General features: G+C 44.7%; 1 protein-coding gene across 1 annotated transcript; it reads right to left on the bottom strand.

Moving 5' to 3' along the window:
- Positions 1 to 13377: 13377 nt before the first annotated feature.
- Positions 13378 to 14928, bottom strand: LOC147991207 (uncharacterized). The gene has a single exon (XM_087538572.1). It carries the CDS (start codon positions 14926 to 14928, stop codon positions 13378 to 13380), a length of 1551 nt encoding a protein of 516 aa, XP_087394698.1.
- Between the last annotated feature and the right edge of the window lie 950 nt (positions 14929 to 15878).

Raw genomic sequence — 15878 nt, 5'->3', positions numbered from 1 at the left:
TAAGCATAAAACTAACAACTTGGTATCAAGCTTTTTAAACATGCCATGCAATAATTTAGAAGATGTACGACTAATTTGTTAAGTTTGTGTGACTCGGGCGCCCGCGATCTGTAAATAGGCAGTAACTTATTGGAACAAATACAACTTATATGTAGTAAGGAAGGTAGATAATGAACATATATACGCTCTCCGTTATTTTATAGCCAATTTGGGGACATATGGAACGAAATTGGAAGAGGGATTGCGAGGAAATATGCCTCACCGTGATGGAGAGCAGTAACTAACATGCTTCTTAATGCAAACCCGACCGGACTACAGGAGAGGCAAGGGTTACTGCATCGATATGCTCAAGGGTGGCTGGCAAGAAAATGAAGACGGCGAGGCGCGGGCCGCCGCGTGTTGGGAATGGCAGTGGAGGTAGGCTTGACGCCGAAGAGCAGGCACACGACCGGGGTGAGCACGGCAGCGCCGGAGAGGGTTCTGCTATGGATCTGGTGGGATGGGGAGCTGGCGAAGGAGATTGGGTGGACTAGTTGAGTGAAACGCGGGCGTACGGTGGGGGGGGGGGGTTGGGGACTCCGGGTGTTGGCGGCCTAGGTGAAAAGGGTGAAAAATATCCCCGGTCGCCGCGCGCGGAAAGGCCTATGCAAACGGTTGCCTCTAAGTGCTCGTGTGGAGAAACAGAATAATTTCGTTTGAAATGAAGATGTGAGTTCATCATTTCACCTCTAAATTTTTCCCACGTAAACCAATCACAATTTTACCGCGGGTTTGATTTGCTGGTGCATTTCAGGTCTCGTGTGCTATATGTAAGACATTTTTTGGCATTTATCGTGCATGTTGGCATATAAATCAATTCCTAGCCAGATTGCATTTCGTGTCGAAAGGGATGAGGATTGCCGTTCGATCTGGGAGCATCCAACGGTGCAGACGTATGATCCGTGGGCTTTGGGTTCTGGCCAATCAGAACACACGACTCAGATCGAGCGCGCAGCGAGGGGGGGGGGCATCGGCCACGGTTTGGTAGGCACACGGCTTTCGTGTGTGAACCGTGTGCTATTTGAAAACATTTTTTTGGGAGGGGCTATTTGGAAACATGTACATGTGTTGTCGAAAGGGATGAGGATCGCCGTTCGATCAAGGATAATCCAACGGTGCAGACGTACGATCCGGGGGGTTTGGGTTCTGGCCAATCAGAAAGCACGACCCAGATCGCGCGCGTGGCAGAGGGGTGGGGGGGTGCATCGTCCATGGTTTAGTGGACACACAACTTTCGTGAGTGAACTGTGTGTTCTTTGAAAACATTTACATTACCTAACATCATATTTTTGTTCGAATGAAAACATGAGTTCATCGTTTCGCCTCCAATTTTTTTCCACGATAAGAAATCACGAGTATGGTGGAGAGTGTCATATACTAGCTCCCTTTGTAAACTAATATATAGTATCATAGAGTACGTATGTACCTTCATAGTGCATATACAGTATCATAGAGTAGTACTAGCTCCCTCTGTAAACTAATATATTATGTTACTGCTTCTTTGCCACACCATCATATTTAATATTCCCGAGTGCATGATATACCGGCTATGATACCCCCACTATGGCCACCCTAATAAGGCTGGTCATAATATGGGAGTATCAAGCGGTACGATGCATGCCAACTAGACTTTTTGGGTGATGTGGCACACAGTTAAATCGGAAAGGAGGTAGTATGAGAATAGTCACAATGGAGAGTACAGTAGTAACATACACATATCCCTAGACTATATAAGTTACTACCTTCATAGTGGGTAGTAACATAAGTGCAGTGTCATGCAAAGCTTCATTTATTAGGTTATAGACTCATATTGCATTGGGACATGTGATGTTACAGTAACTAGCTAAGTTATTGAAACTATCTCTCTCCTCATTAACTTATTGCCACATAAGCAAGTTTGCTGAGTCGGAGTTGATGTTACTGCTGAAGTTACTCCCACTTTGGCTAGTGATCTGATACTAGCTAGTCATCTATGATATACTAGCTACATCACTAAGAGCATGGTTAATAATACAACCAAGGGTCGTTTATAAGAAGTTGGCATGTCATATAGAGCCAACCTCTTAGCGGGCATGTACAATAATAAGTTTTATATACGTACTAGTTTATCAATAGTTGGCTCACCTTACATCCTCACAAAGTGTCTTGGGTCTTGTGTTGCAACTGGCTCTACTAACCAAAAGCCCGCTTCTCTTCTCTTTCCTCCAATTAATAAGCACATATATATTATTCTATTCCTTATAGCCTGCTTAGACTACCCACAGTGGGAGTAACATAGGTAGTAACATCACACGTATCTAGATAAAATAGATAATGTGGCAAGCAATAATGAAGAAACAGAGGAAAGTGGTAACATAGCTAGTTAGACTGGCCACAATGGGAAGTAACATAGACTATTAACATGCACATGTTACTAGTCTATGTTACTACCGCTATAGTGGGGAGTAACATATGTGTGGTAACATGCAACACTTCATTTAGTAGGCTATAGACTCATTTTGCCTTGATATGTGTGTGATGTTACTCATACTACTAGTAACTAGCTATGTTACCACTTTTCTGTTGGAAATATGCCCTAGAGGCAATAATAAAAGCATTATTATTATATTTCCTTGTTCATGATAATTGTCTTTATTCATGCTATAATTGTGTTATCCGGAAATCGTAATACATGTGTGAATAACAGACACCAACATGTCCCTAGTAAGCCTCTAGTTGACTAGCTCGTTGATCAACAGATAGTCATGGTTTCCTGACTATGGACATTGGATGTCATTGATAACGAGATCGCATCATTAGGAGAATGATGTGATGGACAAGACCCAATCCTAAACATAGCTTAAAGATCGTATAGTTCGTTTGCTAGAGTTTTTCCAATGTCAAGTATTTTTTCCTTAGACCATGAGATCGTGTAACTCCCGGATACCGTAGGAGTGCTTTGGGTGTGCCAAACGTCACAACGTAACTGGGTGACTATAAAGGTAGACTACGGGTATCTCCGAAAGTGTCTGTTGGGTTGACACGGATCAAGACTGGGATTTGTCACTCCGTATGACGGAGAGGTATCACTGGGCCCACTCGGTAATGCATCATCATAATGAGCTCAGAGTGACCAAGTGTCTGGTCACGGGATCATGCATTACGGTACGAGTAAAGTGACTTGCCGGTAACGAGATTGAATGAGGTATTGGGATACCGACGATCGAATCTCGGGCAAGTAACATACCGATTGACAAAGGGAATTGCATACGGGGTTGCTTGAATCCTCGACATCGTGGTTCATCCGATGAGATCATCATGGAACATGTGGGAGCCAACATGGGTATCCAGATCCCGCTGTTGGTTATTGACCGGAGAGTCGTCTCGGTCATGTCTGCATGTCTCCCGAACCCATAGGGTCTACACACTTAAGGTTCGGTGACGCTAGGGTTGTAGGGATATGTATATGCAGTAACCCGAATGTTGTTCGGAGTCCCGGATGAGATCCCGGACGTCACGAGGAGTTCCGGAATGGTCCGGAGGTAAAGAATTATATATAGGAAGTGCTACTTCGGCCATCGGGACAAGTTTCAGGGTTATCGGTATTGTACCGGGACCACTGGAAGGGTCCCGGGGGTCCGCCGGGTGGGGCCACCTGCTCCGGAGGGCCACATGGGCTGTAGGGGGTGCGCCTTGGCCTACATGGGCCAAGGGCACCAGCCCCAAGAGGCCCATGCGCCTAGGGTTCACAAAAGGGAAGAGTCCCACTAGTGGAAGGCACCTCCTAGGTGCCTTGGGGGGAGGGAAACCTCCCTTGGCCGCCGCCCCCCCTAGGAGATTGGATCTCCTAGGGCCGGCGCCCCCCCCTTGGCCCTCCTATATATAGTGGGGGAATGAGGGCTTTTCATCCACGCCTTTGGTTGCCTCCTTCTCCCTCTCCAACACCTCCTCCTCCTCCATAGTGCTTGGCGAAGCCCTGACGGAGTACTGCAGCTCCATCACCACCACGCCATCGTGCTGCTGATGGAGCCATCTTCCTCAACCTCTCTTTCCCTCTTGCTGGATCAAGAAGAAGGAGACGTTACGCTGACCGTACGTGTGTTGAACGCGGAGGTGCCGTCCGTTCGGTGCTAGGATCTTCGGTGATTTGGATCACGTCGTGTACGACTTCCTCATCCCCGTTCTTTGAACGCTTCCGCTCGCGATCTACAAAGGTATGTAGATGCATCCGATCACTCATTGCTAGATGAACTCATAGATGGATCTTGGTGAAACCGTAGGAAATTTTTTGTTTTCTGCAACGTTCCCCAACAGTGGCATCATGAGCTAGGTCTATGCGTAGTTCTTCCTGCGCGAGTAGAACACAATTTGTTGTGGGCGTAGATGTTGTCAACTTTCTTGCTGTTACTAGTCTTATCTTGCTTCAACGGTATTGTGGGATGAAGTGGCCCGGACCAACCTTACACGTACGCTTACGTGAGACCGGTTCCACCGACTAACATGCACTAGTTGCATAAGGTGGCTGGCGGGTGTCTGTCTCTCCTACTTTAGTTGGAGCGGATTCGATGAAAAGGGTCCTTATGAAGGGTAAATTGAAGTTGACAAATCACGTTATGGCTTTCACGTAGGTAAGAAAACGTTCTTGCTAGAACCCTACTTCAGCCACGTAAAACTTGCAACAACAATTAGAGGACGTCTAACTTGTTTTTGAAGCAAGTGCTTTGTGATATGATATGGCCAAAGTTGTGATGAATGATGAATGATCTATATGTGATGTATGAGATGTTCATGCTATTGTAATAGGAATCACGACTTGCATGTCGATGAGTATGACAACCGGCAGGAGCCATAGGAGTTGTCTATATTTTTTGTATGACCTGCGTGTCATTGAGAAATGCCATGTAAATTACTTTACTTTATTGCTAAACGCGTTAGCCATAGTAGTAGAAGTAATAGTTGGCGAGCAACTTCATGGAGACACAATGATGGAGATCATGATGATGGAGATCATGGTGCCGGTGACAAGATGATCATGGAGCCCCAAGATGGAGATCAAAGGAGCTATGTGATATTGGCCATATCATGTCACTATTATTATTTGATTGCATGTGATGTTTATCATGTTTTTCATCTTGTTTACTTAGAATGACGGTAGTAAATAAGATGATCCCTCATAATAATTTCAAGAAAGTGTTCCCCCTAACTGTGCACCGTTGCGACAGTTCGTTGTTTCGAAGCACCACGTGATGATCGAGTGTGATAGATTCTAACGTTCACATACAACGGGTGTAAGACAGATTTACACATGCAAACACTTAGGTTGACTTGACGAGCCTAGCATGTGTATAGACATGGCCTCGGAACACAGAAGACCGAAAGGTCGAGCATGAGTCGTATAGAAGATACGATCAACATGAAGATGTTCACCGACGTTGACTAGTCCGTCTCACGTGATGATCGGACACGGCCTAGTTGACTCGGATCATGTTATACTTAGATGACTAGAAGAGGGATGTCTATCTAAGTGGGAGTTCATTGAATAATTTGATTAGATGAACTTAATTATCATGAACTTAGTCTCAAATATTTACAATATGTCTTGTAGATCAAATGGCCAACGTAGTCCTCAACTTCAACGCGTTCCTAGAGAAAACCAAGCTGAAAGACGATGGCAGCAACTATACGGATTGGGTCCGGAACCTGAGGATCATCCTCATAGCTGCCAAGAAAGATTATGTCCTACAAGCACCGCTAGGTGATCCACCCGTCCCACAGAACCAAGACGTTATGAACGCTTGGCAGACACGTGCTGATGACTACTCCCTCGTTCAGTGCGGCATGCTTTACAGCTTAGAGCCAGGGCTCCAAAAGCATTTTGAGAGACATGGAGCATATGAGATGTTCGAAGAGCTGAAAATGGTTTTTCAAGCTCATGCCTGAATCGAGAGATATGAGGTCTCCGACAAGTTCTTCAGCTGTAAGATGGAGGAAAATAGTTCTGTCAGTGAGCACATACTCATATGTCTGGGTTACATAACCGCTTGACTCAGCTGGGAGTTAATCTCCCGGATGACGCGGTCATTGACAGAATCCTCCAGTCGCTTCCACCAAGCTACAAGAGCTTTGTGATCAACTTCAATATGCAGGAGATGGAAAAGACCATTCCTGAAGTATTTGCAATGCTGAAATCAGCAGAGGTAGAAGTCAAAAAGGAACATCAAGTGTTGATGGTGAATAAAACCACTAAGTTCAAGAAGGGCAAGGGTAAAAAGAACTCCAAGAAGGACGGCAAGGAAGTTGCCGCGCCTGGCAAGAAAGCTGCCGGGAAGAAGCCAAAGAATGGACCCAAGCCCGAGACTGAGTGCTTTTATTGCAAGGGAAGTGGTCACTGGAAGTGGAACTGCCCCAAATACTTAGCGGACAAGAAGGCCGGCAAAACAAAAGGTATATGTGATATACATGTAATTGATGTGTACCTTACCAGTACTCGTAGTAGCTCTTGGGTATTTGATACCGGTGCAGTTGCTCACATTTGTAACTCAAAGCAGGAGCTGTGGAATAAGCAGAGACTGGCGAAGGACGAGGTGACGATGCGCGTCGGGAATGGTTCCAAGGTCGATGTGATCGCCGTCGGCACGCTGCCTCTACATTTACCTACGGGATTAGTTTTAAACCTCAATAATTGTTATTTAGTGCCAGCTTTGAGCATGAACATTGTATCGGGATCTCGTTTAATTCGAGATGGCTACTCATTTAAATCCGAGAATAATGGTTGTTCCATTTATATGAGAGATATGTTTTATGGTCATGCTCCTATGGTGAATGGTTTATTCTTAATGAATCTCGAGCGTAATGCTACACATATTCATAGTGTGAGTACCAAAAGATGTAAGGTTGATAATGATAGTCCCACATACTTGTGGCACTGCCGCCTTGGTCACATAGGTATCAAACGCATGAAGAAGCTCCATGCAGATGGACTTTTAGAGTCTCTTGATTATGAATCATTTGACACGTGCGAACCATGCCTCATGGGTAAAATGACCAAGACTCCGTTCTCAGGAACAATGGAGCGAGCAACCAACTTATTGGAAATCATACATACTGATGTGTGTGGTCCAATGAGTGTTGAGGCTCGCGGTGGCTATCGTTATGTTCTCACCCTCACTGATGACTTAAGTAGATATGGGTATGTCTACTTAATGAAACACAAGTCTGAAACCTTTGAAAAGTTCAAGGAATTTCAGAGTGAGGTTGAGAATCAACGTGACAGGAAAATCAAGTTCCTGCGATCAGATCGTGGAGGAGAATACTTGAGTCACGAGTTTGGCACACACTTAAGAAAATGTGGAATAGTTTCACAACTCACGCCGCCTGGAACACCTCAGCATAATGGTGTGTCCGAACGTCGTAATCGCACTCTATTAGATATGGTGCGATCTATGATGTCTCTTGCCGATTTACCGCTATCTTTTTGGGGCTATGCTTTAGAGACTGCCGCATTCACTTTAAATAGGGCTCCATCGAAATCCGTTGAGACGACACCGTTTGAATTATGGTTTGGTAAGAAACCTAAGTTGTCGTTTCTAAAAGTTTGGGGATGCGATGCTTATGTCAAGAAACTTCAACCTGAAAAGCTCGAACCCAAGTCGGAAAAATGCGTCTTCATAGGATACCCTAAAGAAACTGTTGGGTATACCTTCTACCTCAGATCCGAAGGCAAGGTCTTTGTTGCCAAGAATGGATCCTTTCTAGAGAAGGAGTTTCTCTCGAAAGAAGTAAGTGGGAGGAAAGTAGAACTTGATGAAGTATTACCTCTTGAACCGGAAAATGGCGCAACTCAAGAAAATGTTCCTGAGGTGCCTGCACCGACTAGAGAGGAAGTTAATGATAATGATCAAGATACTTCTGATCAAGCTCCTACTGAAATTCGAAGGTCCACAAGGACACGTTCCGCACCAGAGTGGTACGGCAACCCTGTCTTGGAAATAATGTTGTTAGACAACGGTGAACCTTCGAACTATGAAGAAGCGATGGCGGGCCCGGATTCCGACAAATGGCTAGAAGCCATGAAATCCGAGATAGGATCCATGTATGAAAACGAAGTATGGACTTTGACTGACTTGCCCGTTGAACGGCGAGCCATAGAAAATAAATGGATCTTTAAGAAGAAGGCAGACGCGGATGGTAATGTGACCATCTATAAAGCTCGGTTTGTCGCTAAGGGTTATCGACAAGTTCAAGGGGTTGACTACGATGAGACTTTCTCACCGGTAGCGAAGCTAAAGTCCGTCCGAATCATGTTAGCAATTGCCGCTTTCTACAATTATGACATATGGCAAATGGACGTCAAAACGGCATTCCTTAATGGTTTCCTTAAGGAAGAATTGTATATGATGCAGCCGGAAGGTTTTGTCGATCCTAAGAATGCTGACAAGGTGTGCAAGCTCCAACGCTCGATTTATGGGCTGGTGCAAGCATCTCGGAGTTGGAACATTCGCTTTGATGAGATGATCAAAGCGTTTGGGTTTACGCAGACTTATGGAGAAGCCTGCGTTTACAACAAAGTGAGTGGGAGCTCTGTAGCATTTCTCATATTATATGTAGATGACATACTTTTGATGGGAAATGATATAGAACTCTTGGACAGCATCAAGGCCTACTTGAATAAGAGTTTTTCAATGAAGGACCTTGGAGAAGCTGCTTATATATTAGGAATCAAGATCTATAGAGATAGATCGAGACGCCTCATAGGTCTTTCACAAAGCACATACCTTGATAAGATATTGAAGAAGTTCAATATGGATCAGTCTAAGAAGGGGTTCTTGCCTGTGTTGCAAGGTATGAAATTGAGCTCAGCTCAATGTCCGACCACGGCAGAAGATATAGAAGAGATGAGTGTCATCCCCTATGCCTCAGCCATAGGTTCTATTATGTATGCCATGCTGTGTACCAGACCTGATGTAAACCTTGCCGTAAGTTTGGTAGGAAGGTACCAAAGTAATCCCAGCAAGGAACACTGGACAGCGGTCAAGAATATCCTGAAGTACCTGAAAAGGACTAAGGAAATGTTTCTCATTTATGGAGGTGACGAAGAGCTCGTCGTAAAGGGTTACGTCGACGCTAGCTTCGACACAGATCTGGATGACTCAAAGTCACAAACCGGATACATGTATATTTTGAATGGTGGGGCAGTAAGCTGGTGCAGTTGCAAGCAGAGCGTCGTGGCGGGATCTACATGTGAAGCGGAGTACATGGCAGCCTCGGAGGCAGCACATGAAGCAATATGGGTGAAAGAGTTCATCACCGACCTAGGAGTCATACCAAATGCGTCGAGGCCAATCAAACTCTTCTGTGACAACACTGGAGCTATTGCACTTGCCAAGGAGCCCAGGTTTCACAAGAAGACAAGGCACATCAAGCGTCGCTTCAACTCCATTCGTGAAAATGTTCAAGATGGAGACATAGATATTTGTAAAGTGCATACGGACCTGAATGTAGCAGATCCGTTGACTAAACCTCTCCCTAGGGCAAAACATGATCAACACCAGAATTCCATGGGTGTTCGATTCATCACAATGTAACTAGATTATTGACTCTAGTGCAAGTGGGAGACTGTTGGAAATATGCCCTAGAGGCAATAATAAAAGCATTATTATTATATTTCCTTGTTCATGGTAATTGTCTTTATTCATGCTATAATTGTGTTATCCGGAAATCGTAATACATGTGTGAATAACAGACACCAACATGTCCCTAGTAAGCCTCTAGTTGACTAGCTCGTTGATCAACAGATAGTCATGGTTTCCTGACTATGGACATTGGATGTCATTGATAACGAGATCACATCATTAGGAGAATGATGTGATGGACAAGACCCAATCCTAAACATAGCTTAAAGATCGTATAGTTTGTTTGCTAGAGTTTTTCCAATGTCAAGTATTTTTTCCTTAGACCATGAGATCGTGTAACTCCCGGATACCGTAGGAGTGCTTTGGGTGTGCCAAACGTCACAACGTAACTGGGTGACTATAAAGGTAGACTACGGGTATCTCCGAAAGTGTCTGTTGGGTTGACACGGATCAAGACTGGGATTTGTCACTCCGTATGACGGAGAGGTATCACTGGGCCCACTCGGTAATGCATCATCATAATGAGCTCAGAGCGACCAAGTGTCTGGTCACGGGATCATGCATTACGGTACGAGTAAAGTGACTTGCCAGTAACGAGATTGAACGAGGTATTGGGATACCGACGATCGAATCTCGGGCAAGTAACATACCGATTGACAAAGGGAATTGCATACGGGGTTGCTTGAATCCTCGACATCGTGGTTCATCCGATGAGATCATCGTGGAACATGTGGGAGCCAACATGGGTATCTAGATCCCTCTGTTGGTTATTGACCGGAGAGTCGTCTCGGTCATGTCTGCATGTCTCCCGAACCCGTAGGGTCTACACACTTAAGGTTCGGTGACGCTAGGGTTGTAGGGATATGTATATGCAGTAACCGAATGTTGTTCGGAGTCCCGGATGAGATCCCAGACGTCACGAGGAGTTCCGGAATGGTCCGGAGGTAAAGAATTATATATAGGAAGTGCTATTTCGGCCATCGGGACAAGTTTCGGGGTTATCGGTATTGTACCGGGACCACCGGAAGGGTCCCGGGGGTCCGCCGGGTGGGGCCACCTGCTCCGGAGGGCCACATGGGCTGTAGGGGGTGCTCCTTGGCCTACATGGGCCAAGGGCACCAGCCCCAAGAGGCCCATGCGCCTAGGGTTCACAAAAGGGAAGAGTCCCACTAGTGGAAGGCACCTCCTAGGTGCCTTGGGGGGGAGGGAAACCTCCCTTGGCCGCCGCCCCCTAGGAGATTGGATCTCCTAGGGCCGGCGCCCCCCCTTGGCCCTCCTATATATAGTGGGGGAAGGAGGGCTTTTCATCCACGCCTTTGGTTGCCTCCTTCTCCCTCTCCAACACCTCCTCCTCCTCCATAGTGCTTGGCGAAGCCCTGACGGAGTACTGCAGCTCCATCACCACCACGCCGTCGTGCTGCTGCTGGAGCCATCTTCCTCAACCTCTCTTTCCCTCTTGCTGGATCAAGAAGAAGGAGACGTTATGCTGAACGTACGTGTGTTGAACGCGGAGGTGCCGTCCGTTCGGTGCTAGGATCTTCGGTGATTTGGATCACGTCGTGTACGACTTCCTCATCCCCGTTTTTTGAATGCTTCCGCTCGCGATCTACAAAGGTATGTAGATGCATCCGATCACTCGTTGCTAGATGAACTCATAGATGGATCTTGGTGAAACCGTAGGAAAATTTTTGTTTTCTGCAACGTTCCCCAACATTTCCTCCATTTCTTCATTTATTGCTTGCCACATCATCTATTTAACCTAGATACGTGTGATGTTACTACCTATATATGTTAGGGCATCTCCAATGGTTGTAAGATAGTTGTTGGTAGACTTTGCCACATAGGATTTTTGATGATGTGTCATACAATAAATGAGGGAAGATTGCAAGGTTGTATGTACATGAACCAACACCCCTTGCACAAGCTCCAATGTAGAATGAGAGAGCACCTTATTTATTATCTCACTCCTACTGGGCAAACTAGATACTATCCATTGGAGTTGTTGTATGTTAAGGTGTTGCTTGATGACATGGCATATTTTACCAACAAGCTAACATACAAACTGTTGGAGATGCCCTTACTCCCACTGTGGGTAGTCCCACTATGGGTAGTCTAAGACTACCCACAGTGGGAGTAACATATATAGTTAGTAACATCACACATATCTAGGTTAAATAGATGATGTGGCATGCAATAAATGAAGAAAGAGATGAAAGTGGTAACATAGCTAGTCACTACTAGTATGAGTAACATCACACATATATATCAAGGCAAGATGTGTCTATAGCCTAATAAATGAAGTGGTGCATGTTACCACACACATATGTTACTCCCCACTATAGAGGTAGTAACATAGACTACTGCCCATTGTGGCTAGTCTTACTAGTAGTATGAGTAACATCACACATCTCAAGGCAAGATGATTTTATAGCCTAATAAATGAAGTGTTGCATGTTACTACACATATGTTACTCCACACTATAGAGGTAGTAACATAGACTAGTAACATTCTATGTTACTACCCATTGTGTCTAGTCTTAATTATGTCACTCTATTGTGTACTTGCTCTAATGCATAGTATCATAGAGTAGCTACTATCATATGTAGTACTTTATTTATATTTTCATGCATGACACATAGTGGCATAGCATTTATTATGATATGGTTTCATGATATGATACTTAACCCTCTCTTTCTTCATTTAATTAATTCTATGACAGCTCATCAAAATTGCCTAGTTGGCATGCATGACACTATCTATGATACCCCCTTACTATCAGCCTAGCAAAGTTGTACAAATCATTCGTGCGTCGCTTTGTGAGTTTTCATCCGTTTGTTCGAGAAGCGGGGAGAAGTTTCAAACATTTCGGCCGCGAGGTGCGGCCACTGGAGTAGGCCTAGTTGGTATTTTAATTATAGGAAATTCAGATGGAGTTCGGACATCATCAAAATCGATGTGTGCCTGTGGCATGCTCTCACGACCCCGCGGAAAAAATGGTAAAGTTTGGCACAAGTTTTGATGACCGCTCCTTCCAAACCGGAGCATCTCACATGAAGGATCATGGTTTTCCAAAAGGAGACATGTCAATTCAAACTCTTGTGGCCGGTGACTTCATCATTTGGCCTCATAAAAATTTCCCCACGGTAGGCAATCACCAATATACCATGTTTGATTTTTTGGCGCATTTGCGGTATCGTTAGCTATATTTAAGACATTTTTTGAGAATAACATGCATTTGTGCATAAAAGTAAAATTACAACCGAAACTGCATGTGCTGTCAAAAGGGATGAGGATCACCGTTCGATCTACGAGCATCCAACAGTGCAGACGTACGATCCGTGGGGTTTGGGTTCTGGACAATCAGAAAGCACAACTCAGTTCATGGATAGGGTGGCGGGGTTTGGTTGGCACACGGCTTTCATCAGCGAACCGTGTGCTATTCGCAAACCAGATTGCATATATTTTTTCACACATACTGTAGTGAGATCAATTGAGTGTGCTACCTTATGATATAATAATAATAACAAAAAACATTTCATATTCATTGCGTGAGTTGACAGCATATCAAGGTCAACATATTAACGGTTCTTACATTAACAGAAAACCGGGCATAACTCACAAATTCAATACACACGACAATTCTAAATTGAACGAATTAAGTTGCAGGGTAGGCATAAAGACTAGTCTTACAACTTAATTCCCAGGTACATGGGGGAATTGGGATCATTAAGTTGACCCCGAATAAACTTGGGGGTTTTTGATGATTTTACGCTGCTCTGTTACACGGGTGCGTGATCCCTTGGCTAGCAACTCATCAAATTCATCGTACTCGTTCTGATTGGCAACATCATCGACATCCAGTACCCTTCTCTTCCCATGCATCGCTAAATGGCCATTCTTATGCAAGGGGTCTTCCAGAAAGAAAATCTGGGTAGCATCGCTGGCAAGAATGAATGGGTCCGCATGATATGCCATCATTGTCTTATTAACACAGGTCTTCCTGTACTCATCAATCCTTACCTGACCAAGAGGGATCCATGCACACCTGAATAATGCCACCCTAACTTTCACATAGTCAAGCTCCCAAATCTCTTTGATGGTTCCATAGTATACCCTTTTATCAGCTTCATTTACAGTCATGCATTCTATTCGAACAGAATTGTTCTGATACAAGGTCTTCTTATCATGTTCCTTAGTGTAGAACATGTATCCATTTATGTCATATGCTTGGTACGTCAGCACCTTAGGTGATGGCTTTTGTGCCAACCACATAGCAATCTCATTGATGGATCCTTGTGCCAAATGATTCTTTAGCCATTCGGTGTAGTTCTTAGTGTGCTCCTTCATCTCCACATCTGATGAAGGCACCATTGGTAAGAATCTTTGGCGTATCTCCGCCAAGTATTCTTCGGCATTAGCGATGAGAACTGGGCTGTTAAGTAGTACCGTCAAATGGGCTTTCTCTGCTAATTCTCCGGGCGCAGCCATTTGCGTGCCAGCAAGGACCGGCTTACCTTTCAGCCTTCCCTCGTGGCGAGAGAGGGGAAAACCTATAGGTCTTTGTTTCATGTATTCGGTGCAAAACTCAACCACCTCCTCCGCGGTATAACCTTGTAGGATGCTTGCCTTTGGATGGTTTCGGTTCCGACAAAAGCGCTTTAGTATTCCCATGAACCGCTCAAAGGGATACATGTTGCAAAGAAACACAGGACCACAATACTTTATCTCGTCGACAAGGTGCATAGTGAGATGGACCATGACATCAAAGAATGACGGTGGGAAAAACATCTCTAGGTTGGACAATATTCTTGCAATATCATCTTGCATATGATCCAACTCTTCAAGATCTGCAACTTTCTGCCATAGTTGGTTGAAGAAATCACAGAGGTCAATGAGTGCGTTTCTTATATCTTTGTCCATCATATTCCTGATGGCCGCCGGGAGGATTTGTGTCAACATTATGTGGCAATCATGTGAGTTCATGTGTCCCAACTTCATTTTACCTGAGCTCACATCCATGAGACTTCTGATGTTTGCGTAGTAGGAAGAGGGTGTCTTAACTGACAACAAATAGGTGAAGAACTGTGTTGCTTCTTTTGTACTGAAATTGTAACTTTGGCGAGCTTTGATGCATTTGTCATCATCTTCTGCTTCACTCTTGCATTGTGATTGACCAGCAAGCATATCGAGCCATGAACCGTCACCATCCTTTCTTTTACCTTTAATCTTGAGCAGAGTACCAAGGATGCTTTCACATACATTCTTCTCTACGTGCATGACATCGATGCAATGACGTACACGTAGAATGTCCCAGTAAGGTAATTTCCAGAACACCGATTTCTTCTTAGACACTTGATCCTTGGGTGTTAGTTTCACCGTCAAAGGGTCGTTCTTGCCAAGCACAACATTAATTTTTTAGCCATGTTGTGGACCACCTCCCCTTCATAGGGTCTTGGGCCCGCACCTGCCTCTTCCATACCATCAAATTCAGCTTTCATCTTTCGGTATGGGTGATTTTTCCGTAAGAACCTACGATGACGCAAATACACTGTTTTGCGCGAGTTGGGAAGTCTTCTGCTAGCTTTCCTATCCATGCATGTGACACACCCTACATCTCCCCTTGTTTTCTGCCCCGATGTGTTGCCTAATGCCGGCATATCTTGAATGGTGTGCACCAGCATCGCATGTAGATCGAAAATCTCCTTTCTGTAAGCATCATAACATTTTACAGCAGGCGCATCTATCCACACTGTCAGCAGTTCTTCTACCAGTAGCTGAAAGTAAATGTCGATGTCATTTCCAGGTTGCTTCGGGCCTTGGATAATCATTGACATCATAATGTTATTTTTTCTTCATACACAACCAAGGAGCTAGGTTATATATGCACAGAAGCACCGGCCATGTGCTGTGATTGGTGCTCATATCGCCAAAAGGATTCATTCCGTCAGTACACTCCCTGAGCCTTATACTTCTAGGATCCTTGGCAATTTTTTCAAACTTTTTGTCGATTAATTCCCACTGAGCCCCATCTTTCGGGTGCCTCATAAGCCTATCCGCAATTCGCTCATCATGATGCCACTGCAACCTCTTTGCCTCTCTAGGGTTTGCAAACAAACGCCTCAACCTTGGAATTAAAGGCAAGTACCAAACAACCTTGAACGGGATTCCCGTCTTGATCTTGTCATCCAATCTGTTTATCCTGTCAATCTCATCACAGACTGTTAGTA

Source organism: Triticum urartu, chromosome 1A, assembly GCF_056163025.1.
Source record: "Triticum urartu cultivar PI428250 chromosome 1A, HENAU_Tu73, whole genome shotgun sequence".
NCBI lineage: Eukaryota > Viridiplantae > Streptophyta > Magnoliopsida > Poales > Poaceae > Triticum > Triticum urartu.
The sequence above is the reverse complement of the archived record's forward strand: the minus strand, read 5'-3'. Positions and strand labels throughout refer to the sequence as shown.